We start from the raw sequence: 21,944 nt of genomic DNA, 5'->3' as shown, positions 1-21,944 counted from the left end.
TTTCCTCTGGTGAAGCTTCCCGGGTGAGTAACATTTTTAAGTGTTCTACCCTGGATCTTGGGGAATGGGCTAGTTAGATACGGTCAAGTAAAAGGTAGTGCCCAGAGGTCTGACAGCAGAACCTCTTCCAGAGCTTGCTGAAATCAGGCAGGAAACAACATGGCACTTAGAGGACTGATATTGGTTAAAGGTTTCTCTGTGAAGGGGAGGTGTTGGTAATGGCCAAGCCTCACCCAGGTCTCCTGGCCTGTTCTTGGTGTAGTAGGGGAGTGAGTGTCCCACCCAGTGCAGTTCATCTCGCAGTGCTGATCTGGGGTCTGTCCTGGCACCAAACTGGGAAGGGAACAGGCTGCTCTTTGCTGGTCACACTTCAGTCCTTCCCTGCTCCTCTCACAGTTTCTGCTCAGCTGTACAGGGCAGGGTTGGTACCAAATCTTTTGTTACGCTCTCCAGTCTCTCTCTGTGCAGCTGTGTATGTAAAGCACAGGATCTTTTCTCCTGTACTAAATTCTGCTTTAATTTGCAAGCCTGTTTTACAGTGACCAGTGACTAACTCAAGCTCTTCCCATATGTTTGCTAAGTGCCCGTGCAGGGCACAACATGAGCTTGTTTCTTCTGTGGCTGTGGAGCTGTAGCCTGGTGCAATAAATGGCAAGTCATGCCAGGACCCAGTAGTTAGGACAAAGAGGAACGGTGTGTTTGGTGCTGACTGTGTAGCTGTTTAAATTCCCTAAAACGACATGACTTTACTGTCCAGCTCAACTGCTTTTGTCTAAAGGTGGATCAAAGTGCAAACACATCTGTAAAGAGAAGGTGGTGGATGTTAACTGGATGTTATGTGGACTTTGCAGGCTGGAACTGCACACAAATGCAGCAAAGCAAAGGGAATCTGTGGGCAAAGCAAAAGGCGCTACTGCTGGTTCTCATCTGAGTGCAGTGTTTGTTCAAACCCTCGCCCTCTCATCCAGCTTGAGATGTTTGTGCAGTGACCTGTTAAACACTGGGTATTCCAACAAGCCTCTTGTCTTTTTGTCTGAAGGCTGGTTGGAGATAACCCTGTGCTGAAGCTGGTGCGGCAGCTCTGTTAATCATTGCAGACTGACCTAGAATGGATGGACAGCGTGATTAGAAACAGGAAAACAAACTGGACTTGCTGAGGCTTTCAGTCAAAGCTCCATGACTCAGGAGGAGCAGGACTGCAGCAAAATGAGTCAGTGCTTATTCCCTGCAGATGGTCAAGCCATGGCTAGGCAGTAATATTTGATTAAAAAATATTACTATAAGGAAGAGTACTATCTGCTTACATAGACCTTCATATAGAAAAGATGTGTGCTCTGTGACCTTTTTTCAGGCACTTTTGTTCCCAGATGTGAAGGATGCTATTTTCCAGATATCTCCTAAGAAGTTATAAAATTAGTCCTCCCTCCCTTGATTCAGAAATACATTTCTAGCCACTTTGGGTTTGCCTCCCTAGCTGGGTACCATCCAAGCCAGCATCTTCCGGAAATTAGATGCAGTTTCTTCCCTAGGCAGCAGAGCTGGAGGGAGGGGAGCAGGGAGGTGGTGGCCCTGTGGCTGTGCTCGCTTGTGGAGGTGCCTGTGTGCCACAGAACCTGCCGGTGGGCTCAGAGGGGCCATGCAGGGTGGAGGATGCTTTTAGGATGCCTTGTAGGACCAACCCTTGGGAGAGACCAAAGCTATTCACAGGGCTCTGTTAGGATTAAATAAAAATTTATTTTTTGTTGTGTACCATGTCTGCTAATTCTCACTGTCAAGGCATTTAGTAGGTGAGTTTTAACATCCACCTTTTAAAAAAAAATCCAACCTGGCTGAACAGTGATGGATGGAGCTCAGGAGACTGGGTGACAGTAGCATTTGTCTTCTCTCAGGTGATGGATGCAGCTGGTGTCTGTCTAAGCACTGATGAGCAGTGCCCTTCACCTTGGCTGGGCTAGGTGTGGGGTTTTTATTTCTGCACATCCTTGCTTGCCAGCCAGGGTTGTATCTGGATTAGGAACCACAAATCTGTGAGCCAGTGTATTCACACCCAGCAGTTTATCAGAATTCCTTAGATGACTGTTAATTAGATGAACACAAATGAAATAAAACCCGGGTGCTCATTTTGGAGAAACTACTTGTTAAACTCTTCGTACTTGGATAGCATAGTGCAAAATTAACCAATCCCTCTCCCTTGGGAGCCAAGATTTAAACTTTCATTCCTGCGACTAGGAAGACAGAGGCAGGAATTAGTTTTATTTGCTCTAAGAAAACAAAAGCAGTAGCCCTATAAAAAGGATCTGAAGACAGAATCTTTTAGTTCCTGGTCCTGTGGTTTGCTTAAGCAATGTCAGGAATTTGGGGCAGCACGAATCAAATAGTCAGCAAATTCTGGGTGCCCTAGGGTATTGAAAAATGCTTCTGGAGATGGCAGCGAATTCCATTGTGGGTCAGTGCTTCACCATGTGTTGTTTCTAGCTTTAAACTGCTTTGTCATACCAGCCCATAGTGAAATCCTGTGATGAACACTGATGCTAAGAGAAATCTCTGCTGCTCTGTGAAGAGGCTGACAAAAAGCTCAAAACTCCCTTCCCCTTTGTCTAAAAAACCCCAAAACAAAAAGAAGAACCCACTAAGGTCAATGACCCTGAAATCAACTGTAGAAGCACCAGCATGTAAGCAGAAAAATACAGACTGAGAAGGATGGGGGTGGCAATGTGATAGGAAAGGTCTATTTTATTACAGGTAAGTGTAATTCAGGATATACTCTATAAAAGGCAAGGGAATCATTGCTGCATCTCTGGAAGGGTATGAACAGGCTCATGGCCCCTCTGCTCACCAGTTTCAAACATCTGTCTTTGCTTTGTGCGAGTGCTCTGCATCTGGCAGCTGCTCCGCAGCTCCTGGTTAAATTGTTTTCCTTCCCTGGTTAAATTGCTTCTCCTTCCCCAGCTCAGAGTCTGTCAAAACAGGAAAAAAAAGACAATTGATGAAGTGTTGGAATGCAAGAAGCAATGAGCAAGTGTTGTGAAACATGGGGGAAACGCTGGCATGTGGATATTTAAAATGGAAAATACAACTCATAAAAGCAGAAACTGCACTTTCAAAATATGAATCTAGATGTTGTCCTTTTGCAGGCAGGTTTGGTGAGCAGTCGTGGCAGTCTGGTGGCTTTTCTTCCTCTTTTGTGGTAAGGCCAGTACAGACAGAAGCAACTTCTGGGGTGCTCCAATGCACCATGTGGTCCAGGAATAATTAAGGTTAATTGCTTTTTGTTAGAAAACCTGTGGCAGAAAGTACCTGATAGGTATCTTTACGCTAAATGCTAAAGTTCTGATCCATAAAATGCTGCTAGGCATACTGCAAAAGGATCATTTAAACCACAGGTTCTATTTCCCCAGTTGGTGGGAAACATGGTGCTTGTTTATTTACTCAAAAGGGGGAATCAAGAGCTTTATCCTCCTGGAGCTGTGCAGGATGACTGTCCTGTAATAAAGAACGTGACTAAAATTGGCATATTTATGCAGATATCAAATTCACTTTCATCTGTTTTAACCCATGTATGTTGCAAAGAGGTCCCGGACAGGGAATGCTGGATGTATTGTGTATGCTTTCCACAGTATAAGTGAACTGAGAGACCACTTGTTTCTTAATTTGCTTTCCAGAAAACCTTCCTTCTTCACAAACGCTGGGCCCACTGCTGGTACCCTGGTGCCTGTGGGGATGGCGAGGATCACCGCTATGGTGCCCAGAGCAGCACTCAGCCATTCCTCTGGCTTGGATGCAGGTGTGGAAGCTTGGAAACCCTGTTGCCTTGCAGACATCTGCTGGTTCATGCCGTATGGGCTTTCCACTGGGGCTCTCACAACCCTGGTGGGAGATGTTACCCTACCCACCCATCTCACTTTTTTTTTTTTTTTTGGGGGGGGGGGAAGCTGAATTGTGGCGTTGGCTCTGAGGTCCCCACAGTGTGTGTCATTAACTCCCCCATCGCCCCCAGCATCGCAGGGATAAGGGGACAAGATGGCGCCGGCGGCGGCTCCGCGAAGCAGCGGCGGGAAGGGAGGGGGAGGAGGGCGTCGCCTGGCGCCCGCCCCTCCCGCGCGCTCCTGTCCGCGCCCTCCCTCGCGGGCGCCGCCATCTTGCTCTCGGACAACCGGAGGGGCTGAGCTTCGGCGCTGCCTCTGCCTCTCCCCCTCCCCTCCGGCCGGGCTGCCTTCTCCCTGGGCCCGGGAAGCCGGAGCCGGCAGGTAAGGCCTTCAGAAAGGGGCATCCCGCCCGGCTCAACCCACTTCAGCCGGCTGTGTGAGGGCAGGACATCCCCAGCGCTCTCTCTTCATCCCCACACATGGTTCCGCCGCCTGAGGAAGGGGCTTCGCCGCTCTCCCCTCAGGGGCCCTGCGAGGGGTGGGCCCATCTCCTGGGTGACCCGTTCCCGGGGCTGCCGGGGGCTCCTCGCCAGCCGCACAGGTGAAGAGCGGCTCGGTGTGTCCCGGGCTGGGGCTGGGGCTGCGGCGCGGCCGGGGCGCTGCCCTGAGGGGCGGGACGGGATCCTCAGGTGTCCTGGGGTGCCTGGGTGAGCTTCCCCCTCCCAGGGCGTGTGTGACCCACCGGGAGCAGCGGAAGGACCTGTAGGGAGGTGTGGGGTGCAAGGGTCCACCCTCTGTGTTTAGCCCAGGGGGTGATTAGTGTGGAAGGACCTTCTGGGCCAGGGGAACTCTGCCTGGGGTGATGGGTGAGAGGGCTCAGTTTCCTTCCAGCCCCTGGGGAGAGCAATTCTTTAGTACCATGATGATCCCATACAGTTATTCCTGCATCTCTTGCTTTCAGTGTGGACATGCTCAGTTTATGGAGGTGTAAAACCAGTGGGTGTAGGGTGTAAATGTACCCAGTCTGGTAATTCTCATGTTTATCATGATGTCTGTGTAATTGTGTGCAGCCTGGAAGAAAGGGTGGGAGTTTGTGGGCTGCAGCCTGTGCATGTGTTCTCCCAAATCTGATGCGGGCTTGCAAGACCTGTCCACCTCAAATCAGGGGATTATGGTTCTTTGTACCCTTGTGGAGTCATATCTTTACACATCTAATAAAGTTTTGTGAGTTTGCTCTCATTCCAACACCTGGATGATATCAGTATTACTCCATGAATGTGACTTTCCCCCCTACACACTGTAGCCCACTTGTTGCTGAAATACATCCCCAAGAAAGTCCTTGACCTATGGTTATATGAAGAACTATGTACAGCATTTCTTGTGAATATGTCAGTAACTTATGGTGGTGTGAAATGCACCCTGAGCAATAATCAGGAGCCAACAACACTTGTCTTTGAGCAGATCTCTTAACTCTCATTTCCCTAATCCATTGAACAAAGAAAGGTAACATAACTGGAAAAGAGAGTCTTCAAAACACCATGCAAATATTTTTAGTAACATTGAAAGTTGTCTTCATGTTGTTCCCATCTAATTGCACAAGCTGGATCTTTTCAGGTGGTGTTCTGAGACCTGAAAGCATTTCTCATACATGCTCACTTCAGGTTTCAGATGTATCTCTAACACTGTTATGAATATTTTATGGTGATGGCCATTAGTTAACAGCTGGGAGTTACAGAGAGTAAGTTGCAGCAGAACAAAGGAACGCCACCTAAGAAATAGATTTTAAATTCTCCTTAAATTGTTTGGTACTTAGTTTGGGAGGGATATAGCTGAGCTTTAGACTGGATGTGTAACCATGTTGCCTCCTAGGATTATTTTTTTTATGCTCTCACCTGAAAGCAAAGGCTGTGATGGATGGGGTCCTGCTTTGATGGGATAGTGGGGCACACCAGGTTCTAGTGGGGTCAGAACATCTGGGTGTTCAAATTCTGTTGCTGAAATTGTCACTATTTATGCTTTCTGCACAGCGTGGAAATTTTGATGACAGGTGGGTTTTTATTCACAGCAACTGGGCATAGCACAGGTGCTTTGCAAGTTCCTGACTTGACTTTGACTCTTATTTGAGAATTAATCAGGTACAGTTTCTCAACAAGGTCAAACTGAGCAAGAGTACGTCTTCTTGTAAAGTGGACCAAATGAATTTCTTTATAGAGCTAGCCAGCTGTTCTCTAAGTATGAAAGCTGTTGTTTTTCTCTTACATGCTGTTTTGGAGTACATAATAGTTGATACATCATCAGTTTTTTGGAACAAATTATGTGTGACTATTAGATAATTATGTTTCTGAGCAGGGAGATCTTTGCTGGAAAAGAAGTTACTGATTTGTCATAACTTCTATTTACTTTGTTTTGAATTATGCCACTTGTATTTGATATTTTCTGTCCCCTATGTAATGCCAAAGTGGATGATGAGGGATTGGTCTGTGTACATAGCAGAAGCAAAGTGCAATAGCCTGGGACTTTCTGAGTTGAATGCTGCTTTGGTCCGTTGGTGGCTGCTGGTCGATGTGATTTTTATTTTTTTTTATTTGAACAAAATGTTATATTAGAAGAAGTAATGAAAATGTGATGTTACAAATAAATATAAAAGGTGTGAAGATGGAATCCCATTAAATCATTGGCAGGATTAGTGGTTTGTGCCTTTATTTGGAAAAAAAATATAGATTTCCTCTTGATATTTTTCTCCTGTTTTATAGGAGAAATATTAGTATCAAAGAATGACAGCTGCTTCACCAAGTGGATGCATTGTGCAAGAGCTCATTATTTACAACTACCGCCTCTGTTGAACTCTTCCTTACATTTCATCCTTATTTGTAAGTTTATAAGTCATGGCAAAGTGATGGAAAGATATGCAGCTATGGAAGTAGACTCTTGTAGCCAAATTAGCAGGAAGCCAGGACCCAGGTGCTCTGTTCAGCTCTGTTCTACCTCTGCCTGGTAGTTCTGGAAAACGAACTGGACAAGTGCATGCAAAAGAGATTCCGCGCTACTAGATGATAGCCTGAGGATAACATTTTAAAAAAGAAAAAAACCCAAACCTGTTGAAGTGAGGAGGTTGTCTGTGGGGATCTTTGGAGGCCTCCAGGGCAGTATGCTGCTGGAGGGTTTGTAAATTTTGGGTCAGGAGAAGGAAAGCAAGGCAGGGCGAAGCTCCATTCCTTGTGCCATCTCCTTGGGTACACTGAGCTCAGTGGGTAACAATATGGCTTGTGGGTCACAGTGTCTGTGGGGATATTTTCCTGGTACTGTTAAAGTGGTGATAACAAATACTAAGGATGCTGGAAAGTAGAGGCTTATGGGAAACTAAAAAATAAATACAAAATTCTAAACAGGTAAAATTTGTTTCTTTTTTGTTTTTAAAGTTATAATTTCAACAGACTTTTAATCTTTTGCAGCCTTTTAGAAGTGGAAAAACAACTGAGGTTTGATGTTTTGTGTGCTATCAACTGAAATTGGGGCCGTCATGAATATAACCAAGGGTGGACTGGTGCTGTTTTCAGCTAATTCCAATTCGTCATGCATGGAACTATCGAAGAGGATTGCTGAGTAAGTAAAATCTCCTGCAGGGCAGTTTAGCTTATCTTGGTGGTGCTATGATGGGATTTATTTTACTAAAGACTGATTTATCTGTTTAAGGAAAGTTGCACAGGAGAACTGCCAGGGTTAGGAAGAACATCTAGTGTACTGTATTGCGCAGCATATTTCAGCAGATCAATAACAAAGAAAATAACTAGTGTTTAAATTGATCAATGGCGGGTTGCAATTAGCTGTGGTATGTTGTGGAAAACACGCGAGAAAATGAATGTTTGGAGAGCATTAAATAATCACAGCAGAAGTTTTCATAATGTTCTTGTAGCAGAGTTTTCATAGATGGCAAAGCTGCATCCATCCTGCTCACTGCATATTTTAGATGGGGACATTTATTTAGCTTCAAATGCATGAGTAGCTTCAATAGAACTTTCATGACGTAAGGAAATTTTTACCATCCTACTACAGCAGCATTAGGATCCATAACGTTATCAAGAGTATTATGCATGCTGGGTTTCTTCCTGACGCCAGTGTACCCAAAGTTAGAGACAGGAGCAGAAAGGAAATTACAAACAAGCTGGAGTTACACATTGCACGGACTTGGGTGTATGTGCCCAGCACATGATTGTCTCCTTTTTGTAGTGATGGGAGTTTGTGCCAACGCTGACGTGAATTAAAAGCAGACATCAGTCTTCTGTTATTCGTCAAATAGAGCTCACTAGTATTTCCTAGTCACTTTACCTTGGGATTTTTTCTGTAAAGAAGAATGTTTTAAAAGTGATCTCTTAAGCACTGTGTATGTTTATGTTGCCATGGTTATATAAGTATGTATGGCAACATATATACAACATGTATAGAAATACACATTAAAAATTAGAAATTGTTAACATAATCTAGTAATCAAGCATTATTCTTTTTATTATTTTCTGTTGCTTGTTCTTATGAGCTTGACTTGAAAATTGAGTTCAGCTTAGTCTGCAGTGCAGCTTCTGGAAATTGTAGATGCCTTGTTAAGAGATTTCCACTATAACTCCTGGCTTTCTGGTTTGGGATTTTCTTTTCTCCTGTGAAATATGGCCTTTTCACTAACTATTGTGTTATATGGACTTTGCATTTGTTTTGCCGTTCATTTTCCCATACTTTCTGGTTTTCTGTTTTCTGCTCCTGCAGGCGCTTAGGAGTTGAGATGGGGAAGGTTCTGGTTTATCAGGAGCCAAACAGAGGTAAGAAAGAGGCAAAACTAGAAACTTTACTATGATGTGCATATATTGGCTGCCCTTGTCTTAGAGTCTGAGTTTTGCCATTGCAAATATTACATATTTCTCTTCTTGGCAGAAACAAGAGTGCAGATTCAGGAGTCTGTGAGAGGAAAGGATGTTTTTATCATCCAAACAGTTTCAAAGTGAGTAACTGTTTAAAGATGGTGTGATAGCATTTTGACATGACCTGTCCATAGGACTGCTTCTGTTTTAGGTTTTCTTTGCATTTTATGTATATGATACAGCATAATAAGCTTAAATTGACTAGGTAGATGCTTCACTTTGTGGGATTTTTACATATATATTTATATAGATATATATATATATTTTTTAATACGTGCACAAAGAAAACTTCAGTATAAGCTAACTTCTATTTTAATTTTCAGTGAATATGTTAATGAAACTTTGCCCTGGGTCTCTGCATTCTTTTGCTAAGTGTGTTCTTTTGCTTATGTCATTCTGTTTAAATTCTTCCCTTTTCAGCTACCCTGTCTCCAGCACCATTACAAAGTTCTAAATGTAGGAGGAGCATTTCCTGGGCAATGTGTCCCATGAATCAGAAAACAACTTTTTTTAATGTGAAAAGACCTTTACAAATGCTAAGACTTTTTTCTTAACGGCAACAGAAGTAGTAGGTCTCTTAGTTGATGACTACTTCTTATCTAAAAAGATACCATCCCAATCTCGATTTAGAACAGAAAATAGATGGTAACTGTTAAATATTTAGCCTGCTGTTGGCTTGAACAATAGAGGAATATGTTGTAAAGTCTGAAACTTTTTTTTTAAAGCTTATCGATATATATAAAATGTGTGTGTGTGTATATATATATATATATTGTTTTGTGCACAATAGAAAGATGTTGGAGATAAATTATGGGCTACTTCGTTACAGCAACGTACTATGTTACCAAAGCGTGAAAATGGTGTAACAAAAACTGCTTAATTGCCCAAAATAGCTAAGCAAAAAAAATACTGAAGTATCATTTTAGTGAAGAATTCAGATGCTGGGTTCAGGGCACTTGCTGTCTTGAGGTGCACAGCTGGATTCTTAGAGAAGATCAGTCACCATCCTCTCTGCTGCCCTGGAGCTCATATAGATATTGTGTTGAATACAGGGGTTGTAATCACAAGATACAAAACTAGATGCTTCTCGTTCCAGGGATGTGAACACTACAATTATGGAACTCCTGATCATGGTGTACGCCTGTAAAACCTCCTGTGCCAAAAGCATTATTGGAGTGATTCCTTACTTCCCATACAGCAAACAGTGCAAGATGAGGAAAAGGGGCTCCATTGTCTGTAAATTACTGGCTTCCATGATGTGCAAAGCTGGTAAGAATGCAGGTTGTTAGGAAATAATCAGGGCGATGCGGGCTCTTGTTTTCAACTTTCAACTTTAGAGAGGTCTGTGCACAAGCTGACACTTTGAAAAATAACTGCCAAGTCCTTCCTGAGTTTAAAACCTATATGGAAAGGGGGATGTAATTAGAAATGTTTCCAAATGTTGAGTTCATAGAAAAATCCCAGACCTTTAACAGTCATTTTACATCGTGTCCTGCTGAGCTGGCAGAATGAGTCTGCTGGACTCTGCTTCTTTGGGCCGTGGTATCCTTCTCTCCTAATATTGTTCTTTGCTTTTCTAACACTCTCAAACAGTTGTGTCTTGTCAGTTCTAGCCTGTGTTTTACCTTTGAGCTTAATACACTTTGTCCTTTACATTTGAGATGATGTGGGAAAATGAGAATTCATTTTCACAGCCTTCCACATGTTTTCTGCTGCTTTCTTTTTGCTCCTGTCTTTGGGAAAAACAAGCAGTTACAGTGAACCCAGTGAGATCTGGTTTCTTGTTTTGACAGAAGTGTTTTGATTATTAGGATTTGGGTCCTTTTTTCAGGAGTTCAGAACTCTGATGTTTGCTGCTGGGGTCTTGTTGTGTGGCACAGGGCAGTTTATCTTTTTTTAGTGCTTCCATTTTGTCATGTGTCGAATGAAGAAAGATCTTGCCTGCCTCAGTGTGGCACTACTGAGTCAATTATGTAGAGTGTTCCGAGGTTCTTTTTTAAAATGACAGTAGAAATCTCAAAACATGATAATGCTGGTGTACTTAAAGAGTGAATATGCTATATAGTTTAAGTGTAGCATTTGTGTTCTGATGCAGCTTAGGTATTTTGTTCTGGACAAACTTCAGTTAAACTTACTAGAGAAATAAAGAGTATGTCTGTTCTCTCTTTTCTTGATGTGCTTCTCTGTATATCTTTCTATTTTTTTATTAAAGGGCTAACTCATCTTATTACCATGGATTTACATCAGAAGGAAATACAGGGCTTCTTCAATATTCCAGTTGATAACTTGAGGGCATCTCCATTTTTACTACAGTACATTCAAGAAGAGGTGAGGAAGGCCTGCTATTACAGTTGCTTTTAAAAATCATTTTTTGTCGTGACTCAGGGCTTCTGAAACAAATTCCTCTGAAAAGACAAACTTGTCACGCAGAATTTTAAAGTGGGAAGGGTCATATTGGGCAGGGATTGGTGCTGGAGCAGTTTATTCTTTTCTTCCCACAGGCTTAAAATTTGCTTTCATGAAGAGCTGGCATTTTCTTACCCATGTAGTGACGCTGTTCTGTCTTCTTAGATGTATTTCCCTAAGTAGTAGTTTAAAAAAAATGAGAATTTTCTTGCTCTTGGTATCCTCTTCCATTCCTGTTTCCATTTCCTTGACATTTGCAGGATGGACTGCATGTGTAGGTGTAATTTATAGTGCATTATGGAAACACTTCGGAAGTCAAGTTGTAAACTATGAGAGGGCCTGTCGATCACACTCGGAATGTAAGAACAGATGACTTCTGGTGTGGAAATGTTCACCTGCTGTTTGTTCAGCATGTCATGACTTGAGGAGCTTAATTTCTCAGGTTCTGTGGGTCTGTTTCTCCATCTTATTTTAATAAGTGCTTTGAGAAGCACTGCTGGTAGATTCATATATACAAATTGTGCAAATGATAATTGTAGGTAAAGATATGTTATGCTTCTGACTAATGGTAATTTGGAATAATGCAAATGCTTTCTTGTTGGTGAAAGAAAAGGTTTAGCTCACTCTTACTTTTGAATCCAAGCTATTTCTTTTTATAGAGAGATGAATGCCTCAATTTAAAACCAGCAACAACAACAAAAAACCATATGATTTTGTTATCACAGTGTTAAAATCTGTTTGGGGAATCAGTTACCATTTGATCTGTGATAATTTAATTTGATGTTAGAGTCAAAGGAGATGATAGAACAAAACTCCAGGTTCTGGCTTTGCCACAGTCATTCATCTCGTATACCAGGAGAGAAGTATTGCACTCTGTAATCACTTTGTAAGTTCAAAAAAATGTGGAAAACCAAATATTCAGACACAAGACAAGTTGTGCCTTGGTATGTTGCTTGAACATATGGATTATGGTCGCTAACAAGATGATGTTCCTGATTTAGTATTGAAGAACATTTTGATCCATGAGCTCTCAATGCTTTACAAAGAATTGGTGCAGCTTGGAGCCTAGTTCTGCTGTGCAGTCTGATAAATGAACGTTTATAGAGATCTGCTGAAGTACGTGTAGAAAGGTCCTAAAAGATACTTCCAGTTTTTCATTTCTTCATTCCCGTACTTGTCCATGAGATGACTTGCTAAAACTTGAGTTGACTAAGTGTATCTCATCACATGCGACCTACGTGAGCAAGTACCTTTACCAGCCAGGTCATTTATAGTACCTTTTCTTAAAAGTTTGATCCAGTGCTGCTCAGGAAGAATTTACCATTCTTCTCATGCTCACAATGGCAGCAGCTTGCTGTGTATCCTGCACTGTGAGTCCCCAAGCATTAAAAATGTTTCAAATGGGACTTGATGGATATATTGAACAACATGAAATAGAGTCCAGCTTGATAAGAACGGAGGTCACTTAAAATGCATTTAGCTGAAAGTCAAGAGGACAAGGGCTTGTAGTTGTTCATTGTCCGGAATTTATGCATAAGTGTGAAGAGAATTACTTGGTGTTCTGGGATGAAGACAGTCCAGTTGATGAAATTAATGTGGTATAAAAATAATTTGATGATTTTCTTTTGTATGCTTAGCAAGTGTTCAGTACTTAGTGTCTTCTCTGTTTCCTGTGCATACATGTTAATCTCAAAGTGATGTAGCTCTTCGTTACAAGACATCGTTGATGTCTTCACTAGCTTTTGGATTACGTTTCCGGCTTTCTGACTTCATTTTTAAAGAGCTGAGAACAAATTTGATAATTTGGCAGGGGAAAAATGAGGCAATGATGTCTGAACAAGATCAAAGCCTGTATTATATCAAGTGACAGGCCCTGCCTTGTCCATACCTTCCATCATGTTAATCTTTATAGCCTGTTGTATAACTTCAGTTTTTATAAAGGACAGAGCATGCTGAATTCTCAGTGTTGTAGGTGGAGTTAGCAGCATTGTGGCTTGTCGGTGTTGCTTGACATGTCCTCAGAAAAGCTTGTTTTTGGTTGGTTAGGCATATATCCATGTTCGGAACTAAATTATTTATTTTCCATGCCTATTTCAGGTAGAGTGCTTTTGGAAATACTCAGCGAGTGTGGTTTGTGTAGTGCATTTGAGGATAAGATTGTGGAAGAACTTACCTTGCTTGTGTTTGAAAAATAAACCCAAGTATTTCTGTGCTTTGGAACTGATATTTAACATATGACAGCAAGGTGATGGACTGCATGTCAGGGTACTGTCCCCCCAGATTTGTGAAATTACAACTGTAACATTAATTTGCAGGTATTTAGTGAATGGTCTTTGTCCCTTAACACTGGGATTCTGAGGATTGGACTTTGCAGCTGAGAGTGGCCGTGGCTATGGTTATGGCAACGGGTAGAAGCACAGACCATCTCTGTAAGCTGCTCCCCCTGACAGACAGATCGTCCCATGGTGGCACAGTGAAGGAAAATGCTGAGTTTGCAGGGAAAGGGCATAAAGCAAGATATTACAGGGAGCACAGACTGCTTTTGGAAAGGAGGGCTGGAGGTGTGGATGGTGCTTGAGAAATTATGGGCAACTAAAGACAAGTCTGATGCGGAGTTGCTGTTTGCAGGGAAAACGGAGATGAGGATAAGAAACTTTTGAGGGTTTCCTGTTTCTTTTAACACTTGTCTGTGTGGCCCTGATGTTCTTCTAAAGCAGTTACTTTTATGTAATCTGTAAAATAACATGGTGTTTATGAAACTGTCAAGGTTTAACAAAACCAGGACATTAACATACAGTTTTAAGCTAAAACCTGCATTTTCTGAATACCTGTTTTTACTGAGCTGTGAACTCCGATCCTGTACTGTGCATTCTTGAGGTTGCTTTCTTATGTTAGGTAAAATGTTCAATGCTTAAAATTCTTCGGGCAAAATAGAGTTCTCTAATTCTTACTGAGTTTAACATTGTCTAAAGATATGAAGTAGACATTGCTATCTGTTATTTACTACAGATACCAGACTACAGGAATGCTGTAATTGTGGCCAAATCACCTGCGTCTGCAAAGAGGTGGGTAAGATCTGCTCTCTTGTGTTAGAGCAGGAAATCTCTCTTGTGATTTTGTTTTTAGGATCAAGGGAAGGACAGATGTCCAATAATTAGAAGATGCAACCTTCAAATCCTGACCACTTCTGTTTTGTCAGATGTGTAGTTTTTACGTCATTGCTAAAACCTAAGCGTTAAAAAAACCCATAGAAACAAAAGGATGAGGTAAAGCAATACAGTGCTTAGGATGAAGGCGGCATTTAATCATATTCTGTTTGTGTGCATTTACATTATAAATTTCCTGCTGTAAATGGAGAAAAATGACTGGAAGTATAATGCCATTAATCCAAAGTAATTGCTTAATCTGGTCATCACTTAGAACATGGTTGATCGGATCCTAAATACAGGTGGTTTACAATCTAGGGTGGTGAAACAGAATTTGATGTTTGTGATTATTTTGATTGTGAAGCCCTTGTCGGCCGAACGACTGTTCTTAATCTGTGAAGCTTTTTGGTTGACTGTTCCTAAACTCTCTGGAATTACACTGCTCTCAGCAGGTGGTGTAAGACTTGGGTGATGGTTGAAGAGATCCTTTATTTGCTGTGGTGCCCAACAGTTTGAAAAGTTATCTAGACTTCCATGCCAAGGAACCATGATGCTCTTTGTAAGAAAGGTTTTATTATTTTATGTAGCAGATCAGAAATACTTTAATTTGTAGAAGTGTAGCAAGGGGAATGATTTTTTTTGTCATCTTTGATTTCCAGCAGTACTTTTTATGCGATTTCTTTTGTTTTGGCCAGTTATGTTACATTTTCTTGTCTTTGACATTTTCTCTCATTTGGTGTCAGCATTGCCTCTTAGGAATAGGCAGACATTTGCTGAAGCATTTTTATACTTGTCAGGTAATTCTGCATGCCAGCAAACAGTCTACACATACCTTTAACTGATCAGACAGATAAGTTTTACCTGTAACCGATTTGTGGAGGTGAAGATCCTCGAGCTGTGGTGTTCAGCTTCACGTGTACATGGGAGCGTTTAGAAGCAGTATTTGGGCAGGCACACTGTATTTGGAAAAGGGTGATTGAATTCTTCAGCCTAATGAAGGAGAACACTTTTCAGGTGAACATGTACTTGTGGAAGAGAACCTTTGCTTGATGGAGTTCAGAAGGTTTCTGTAGTTTCTGAGCGTACTGGAAAATGAATAAATCATTTTACTGTTACTTTGAAATTTCTTCAGTTTAATATTGCATTTTAAAGTAATTATTATGTTTTCCTTGATAGGATTATGCCTTCTAAGTCTTAATGTTTGGAATCATAATTTATCTGTAGTTATCATACAGTTAAGATTTTTTTCAAGTAGTTAACCACAGGGCAGAAGATTCTTCATTTTTAATTAACTGAGAAAATTATTCTCTAGACTTTGAGTTGTTTGCATAGTGAAACAAGGCTTAAGTGCAAAGGAGGTGATTCAGGCCATAGGTCTTAGATGCCAGTGTTAGAACAAAGTGACTCACTCTGGACACGCCACTCTCCCTTTGACCAGAAGGAGACGAGGTCACTGCCTTAGGCTGAATACTGAACTTTCGGGCGTGTGGGGTGAGGTAGGATGAATCTGCTCATTTTCACGTGCTGCTTCCAGCACCTGGGATACAAGCACTGTCTGTGAAATCCCTGTTCTCGTGACTCTCTGCTTTCCCCATTCCCCCAGCTAACCTTACACTATTTTACAGAAATTTCTCGTTTGAAGAAATACTGCATGGTGGAGGAACTTTTATTAAGCATGTAAAAATCCAGGCTGTTTAACTTCAAAGAGTAGTTTGTCAGGCAAAATGGTTACCTGGATGCTCTTTTCTATAAGATACCCAAGGTTATGTGTCAGAAGGTCAGGGATATTGTCTTTATTTAGCTAAAAATAAAGAGGTAAACACTTTTTTCTGTCTTCATGTGAGTATTTTTTTTTCCTATTACATACAGACAATCTGGTCATTTAGGTTATTCTTGGTTACTGTTGGATGAGACCTGGTAAAGCATTGTATCTCAGGAATGCTGAAGACTAGGAAATGTGTTTTTGACTGTTGGGCAAAACAGAAGGGAGTTAACAGAATTACGTGACTTGCAGCATTTGTCCTGTTGCTTCGAGGCCTGTTTGGATACTTCTAAGGTTATTCTCACTCTCACAAGCCTGGTGAAAACAAGATGGGAGAGTGGTTTCTTCTATGTATTTTCCTAAAATTTTAGGATCATTTCACTCCGAAATTTAAGAAATAAAATGGAAATAGATTAGGATTGCAAGTATGTGAACTCTTTTAAATTGAATGTATTTCTGTTCTTTAACCCTTTCCCTACAGGGCACAGTCATTCGCTGAGCGGTTACGGTTGGGAATTGCTGTGATTCATGGGGAAGCTCAAGATGCTGAGTCTGACATGGTGGATGGTCGACACTCGCCACCCACGGCCAAAAATGTAGCTGCTATTCATCCCAGTTTGGAGATACCCAGTAAGTAAGTTTGTGTGTGAAAGCCTTCACCTGTGGGGTTTTTATGGTTTTGGGAGATGGGATGGACCGTCAAAAGGGAGTTGTTCTTTAGGGGGAAGGAATAGAACTTTTTTCTTAGTAGAAGGGGAGAAAGATTCCTTTTTGATGCTCTTTGTCCATGATGTAAGGTCTGTCCCTGCGTAGGAGGGGCTGTGTCATTACAGCTCATCAGAAAAGCTCCTGGCAGAGAGGCCACGCTTTTTCTGCCATTTACATTTCCTGTTGGAATTTTTCTGGGGCACAGAGCTAATAAGATGGGCCGACACTGGTTTTGTGTGTAGCTGGATAATTTCATGGGCCTTGACAGAATAACTTTGCTGAATGTGGATGTAATCTATAGCTGCACCAGCAAAACTTCATGGCTTAAACCTAGTTTGGATCTCAGTACGGTAGTGGATGTGCCTGTAAGCCACTCTATTCTCTGTATTAAAATTAAGAATTGATTAAGAATTTGGGTGTAAATAAATGTAGTTAATATTCTGACAAAGCTTAAAAAAAAATCGTGTTAAAATCCTGCTGTTTTTCCCCAGTAATGCTGTGATGGTTGAAATCATTGTTGCTTCACTTCTCTCTGTAACCCAGCCAAAGTTGGCATTTCCACACTTCAAGTAAATTGTATAAACTTTCTCTTTGTTTCTTCTTTCTACCTCTCTAAAAAAAATTGCCATTGATCAGTGCTGATTCCCAAGGAAAAACCACCCATCACAGTTGTTGGAGATGTAGGAGGAAGAATAGCTATCATTGTGGTAAGTCAGATGCCATAGTTTTAGATAAATTATATTAAATATGTTAAAGGTTGCAGAAATCAAGTAGATTTTTTTTTTTTTACCTTATCAGCCACTAAACTTCGGTTGATGGTGGGCTTTTGATACTGCACTTTTTATACCATGAGGCAGCATTGTGTGCACTTAGTGAAGCTGTCCGTGAATGATGAAGTGATCCATGCCGGAAAAAGTGGCATTTGAACCTTGTTTTTATGAACAGACCATATAAATTTCTGTTTAAGTGTTTGCCTGAAGGTGAGGAGTTTTAGGTGCTTATACCTTAGGCCATGGAAAATGGCCACGTTTCTTTTCTGAGTACAGAAATGCCAGTGAAGTAGCTATGATACAGTCTCATGGTTTCTCTGAAGCAGGGTGTAATCTCTGGCCTGGTCATGGAAAAGGACCATTTCCTGGCAGTTTGGTTTCTGAATGAATGGCATTTGTCTTTTCCCTCTTCCTCTCATGGAGCAAACCCTTTGCCGCTTGGTGTTGCCGTGTTTTAGACACTTTGCTTTTCCGCTCTTTCACATTTACCATCTAGCTCAGGTGTCTGAAGAACAGCATCAATGAAAATCTCATTTTGCATTAGCTGTAAACTGTTAGACTTGAAAGAGCTGTCAGTCTGGGTGTGCCGTGTTGATCTGTCTGAGGACAGGGTGAATCTTCACTGGCTCTGTTTCTTTGGACAGGATGACATCATAGATGACGTTGACAGCTTTCTTGCTGCAGCCGAGACCCTCAAGGAACGGGGGGCTTACAAGATCTTTGTCATGGCCACACATGGCCTGCTGTCCTCAGATGCTCCCAGGCTGATAGAGGAATCTGCAATCGATGAAGTAAGCATGGATTCTGAATTTCTGATAAATGTTTTGGGTTTGTTTGGTTGGTTTTTTTTAAGCAAGAAATATGCTCCTCACCCAATTCTTAAAATAAGTTGGCATTAAGAATTTAGCTGGGAGGTCTTTGGGTTGAGGCTTCCTTACTGTGGAGCTGTGTGCTGGAATGGGAGCATCTACGTGTCCTTAAACTGTAGCAATGGGAAACTAGGGCAGGAGCGAGCCGACAGACTGCTGGTATTCACAGAGTTCCCCTCAGTGTGGGGGATATTTTTGTACCTTCCTTTAAACCCATGTGGCAGAACGAGAGGGGGGAAGGATGGTGCCGTTGGTATCCATGGATACGTTCAATCCTATAGCAACGCGTGACTCTTCTGAAGATTTTGACCCTGACAGTAACATAAAATCTTGTTCTTTTACCAGCAACGGTGGCTTCATAGGATCTGGTGGGTGGACATTCCCGTTTGCAGTTCAGATGCAGGAGGTGCAAAACGTAGCGAAGCTGCGTCTTTCTGATCTTTTTTTTTTCTTTCTGTAGGTGGTTGTTACAAACACAATTCCACACGAAATACAAAAACTCCAGTGCCCGAAGATCAAGACTGTGGATATCAGCATGATCCTCTCAGAAGCCATTCGCAGGATCCATAACGGGGAGTCCATGTCGTACCTTTTCAGAAATATAGGACTGGATGATTAATGCTTTTTATTCTAAATAAACACTCCGGGCCAAACTGGAAGCGAACAGATAACGAGCTGTGAAGCATCATGCTTACCTTAATATTTCTGTTGAGCCACTTTTTTGTTTCCTCTTGGTTTAAGTATCAAGGTAGAACAGTTTTTAAGAGCTATTTTTTTCCTTTGCAGGGTTGTTTGGGGTTGGGGGGAGTGGGTGGGGAATAAAGATTTTACAAGAAAACTGTTCTAGTTGCTTTTGGGTTAGTTGCACTATATATCTGATGGAAAAAAACCCACAAAACACTTGAGGCAAGAATTTGGCTTCTAAATTAAGCATTCCTTTTCCAAAGCTGCTTGCTACAAGTGCTTTAAAAGATAATAAAATTAAGTGACTGTATAATATTTGCATTTTAAAAGCCAAAAAGGTTGTAGTGTTGTATGTGGTTCAGTGATTTTGTAGGAGTGCTTTTATAGAAAAGCATATGAAATATGCACCTGTATTTATTTTCTGCGACAAAGAATAAAGATTTGTTTTGTGTGAGCTTTCTAAAAATGTTCATGTCCTAATCACTCATCTTCCAAAGCGTTCCCTTAAAAATGTTCCGTGGATATTAATGTTACTGAAAGAAATGAAGAGGTGAATTGATATTTTACGCTAATGTGTTACTTTGGAATATGAACAGAATTCCGGCTTCTTGGCAGTGAGGAGAATAATGTGCATTTTGCTTGTTGTTATAGTGAAACCCCTGCAGATGAGGAGCAGAGACCACTTTTCCCTAATGCTGGTACTTATTTCTCTGTCTGCTGCTGAGCAGTCTTGTAAAAAGCAAAACAGAACCTTTCCCTGGCCAGTTGCAGGTGCTGTCGCAAAGGTTTGCAGATCGGTTGTAATTTAGCGATTCCAGCACATGTCCAGCGCGCTGCTTCACTTCGGGGAACGTGGAGGGAGCCAAATGGACGGCTGGATGTCACGGAACAACAGGGAATATTCTGGGAGGCAGAGGTTCCAGCTGGTAAAATCTGAATCAGCTCATCACAGGTAAATGTGTTTTTTTGAGGTTTGTGGCCTGGCCTGGATGCATGGATGAGCTAAAAAACACAGCAGAGCTCATTCACGTTTGTTTTCCCAGCCATCCTTGGGCCAGTGTGGGTGGAACGGCCTGTTCGCTGCCACCCTCTGAGCTTCAGTCTTGGGGACTTTGCAGTTCTTGATCTGTTGTAGAGAAAACTGGTGGAATTAATGAGGATTTAGGCGTTGTGAGCTTATCTTTCGTAAGATTCTGTTGGATACTTCCATGGCAGTAGGTTATTAAACAGTTCAGCCATGTTAATAGACAGACCGAGCTGACATATTAACACTTCTGTGTCCTCGGAATGTGTTAATGCAGGTTAAATTCCAGCGGAGCAGTGAGGGAGAACTGCAGTTCCTCTCGCAAGTGTGCGGACCTGCTCCTGGGCACGTCAGCGGCTGTTTCAAAGAGAAACACACTGACCTGTCTCCGTGATGGGCATGTTAGTTGTGGTGTATTTATTATATTAGTGAGACCTTGTAATACATGGTTAGAAGATGTGCTGCCACTTGTCAAAGAGCCAGCCAAGCATCCAGAGCAGCAAACTGCAGGATTGCTAAATGCCCCAAAACATTAAATTTAAAGGTTGTTTTCCTGCCGCTTGTTTTGTGTTGACCTTTGGAGGAGTTGCTCCAGCTCTTCTGTGAGTGTTTCTGCTGCTCTGTCCTCGCTGGGTGCTGAGGCTCCACCTCAGACATTCACCCAACTTCTGTGTTTGGTCATCGCTTCAGCATGTAGAAAATCCCCAACTTTGAGTTTTCGTGCAGTGCAATTATTGTATTGATTTGGACTCAAGAATTCGGGAATAAGTTGCGGTTGTGAGACTGAGCTGCTGGTGCTTTGGCTTTTCCTAGCGGTTAAAAGGGAGCGAAGCATGTGTGGCTTCACTTGGGCGTTTTTCATTCTCCTTCCATTACACCATGTAACAGCAGAGCTACCAAAACTCCGCGTGCTTTTCCCAGAAGCAAAAATCATCAGATCACCAGAAATGCCAGTGGTTCTTAGAGGTGTTTCTCTGGGATCCTTCCCGTGTAATAAACACTTAAATAAAATCTCTGCTTTACTCAGCAGTTTCTACAGTAATTATCTAGGCAGAAGATCGTGCAAATTCTTTCCAGATTTCAATTCTGCAAGAAAAATAGTTGGGTTTTACAGCTTGTAGAAGACAAAACTCTTGGTCGTTTCTCATCCAGCAATATCTGGAGTTAAGGCGCTGCGGCAAGAGGCTGCTGGGAGCCTGTGCCCTGGGTCTGCGTCCCAGAAACACCTTAAAACCCTGAGCAGCTTGGACTGGAGCTGCAGCTTCTTCCAGATCTATGCAGAAGAAGCAGAAAACCCTGGAGAAATGGGGATTAAGGAGATGCTAGTTTGTGACACACCAAAATCAGGTGGTGCTGCCCATAGTGAGCTCCTGCCACCTTGTTGTTTAATGATAAATGCCCTCGGCCGCTAACGAGTTACTGATTCGGTGACCGCGTGAGGCTGAGGATGAGGAAGGAGGCAGAGGAAGGATGGAGGGCAATTCCACTGCTGGAGCCTTTGCTGCCGTGCAGCAGTTCAGTGTTGCTGACCTTGTTGTTGTGGTGGTTTATTTTTCCTTGAACGTTGCGGTGGGAATATGGGTAAGAGGATTTTCTCTTGTTCCCTTTCTGCCTTCTTTTTTGAATAGATTTATTTTCAGAGCTGATTTTTCTGCCTTTTGAAACCCTCTGTTACTTAGTTTGCATTTGTTATGTATTTTCTGTGTTGTGCTTTATTGGCTGTTCTTACAAACCCTCCACCCCCAAGCCCCCATGGAAAGACTCCAATAGCCTGAAAAACAGGTGGAATTAACCCCGGCACA

General features: G+C 42.1%; 2 protein-coding genes across 7 annotated transcripts in view; both read left to right on the top strand.

Annotated features, from left to right (window-relative positions):
* Positions 1 to 2,494: 2,494 nt before the first annotated feature.
* PRPSAP2 (phosphoribosyl pyrophosphate synthetase associated protein 2) lies at positions 2,495 to 19,584 on the top strand. 6 transcript variants are annotated; one of them, XM_065031306.1, is made up of 13 exons: positions 2,495 to 2,742; positions 3,663 to 3,784; positions 6,620 to 6,736; positions 7,319 to 7,469; positions 8,622 to 8,674; positions 8,787 to 8,853; positions 9,870 to 10,042; positions 10,986 to 11,101; positions 14,189 to 14,244; positions 16,569 to 16,717; positions 17,432 to 17,502; positions 18,210 to 18,356; positions 18,895 to 19,584. In XM_065031306.1, the coding sequence occupies exons 4-13, from the start codon at positions 7,351 to 7,353 to the stop codon at positions 19,051 to 19,053; spliced, it is 1,110 nt and encodes a 369-aa protein (XP_064887378.1). In that variant the 5' UTR covers positions 2,495 to 2,742; positions 3,663 to 3,784; positions 6,620 to 6,736; positions 7,319 to 7,350; the 3' UTR covers positions 19,054 to 19,584. The 6 variants fall into 6 exon arrangements, with proteins under 6 accessions (XP_064887378.1, XP_005504529.1, XP_064887380.1 ...); XM_005504468.3 differs by lacking the exons at positions 2,495 to 2,742; positions 3,663 to 3,784 and adding an exon at positions 4,092 to 4,247; XM_065031305.1 differs by lacking the exons at positions 2,495 to 2,742; positions 3,663 to 3,784 and adding an exon at positions 4,114 to 4,467.
* Positions 19,585 to 19,734: 150 nt separating this feature from the next.
* The window catches only part of SLC5A10 (solute carrier family 5 member 10), a 40,632-nt gene continuing 38,422 nt past the window's right edge, over positions 19,735 to 21,944 (top strand). Inside the window, exon 1 of the mRNA XM_065031316.1 lies at positions 19,735 to 21,723. Within this exon, the coding sequence (XP_064887388.1) occupies positions 21,613 to 21,723 (111 nt within the window). The 5' untranslated portion in view covers positions 19,735 to 21,612. The remainder of the gene's footprint in view (positions 21,724 to 21,944) is intronic.

This window comes from Columba livia, chromosome 15 (genome assembly GCF_036013475.1).
Source record: "Columba livia isolate bColLiv1 breed racing homer chromosome 15, bColLiv1.pat.W.v2, whole genome shotgun sequence".
NCBI lineage: Eukaryota > Metazoa > Chordata > Aves > Columbiformes > Columbidae > Columba > Columba livia.
Note: the sequence above shows the minus strand (reverse complement) of the source record. Positions and strands in the feature narration are given on the sequence as shown.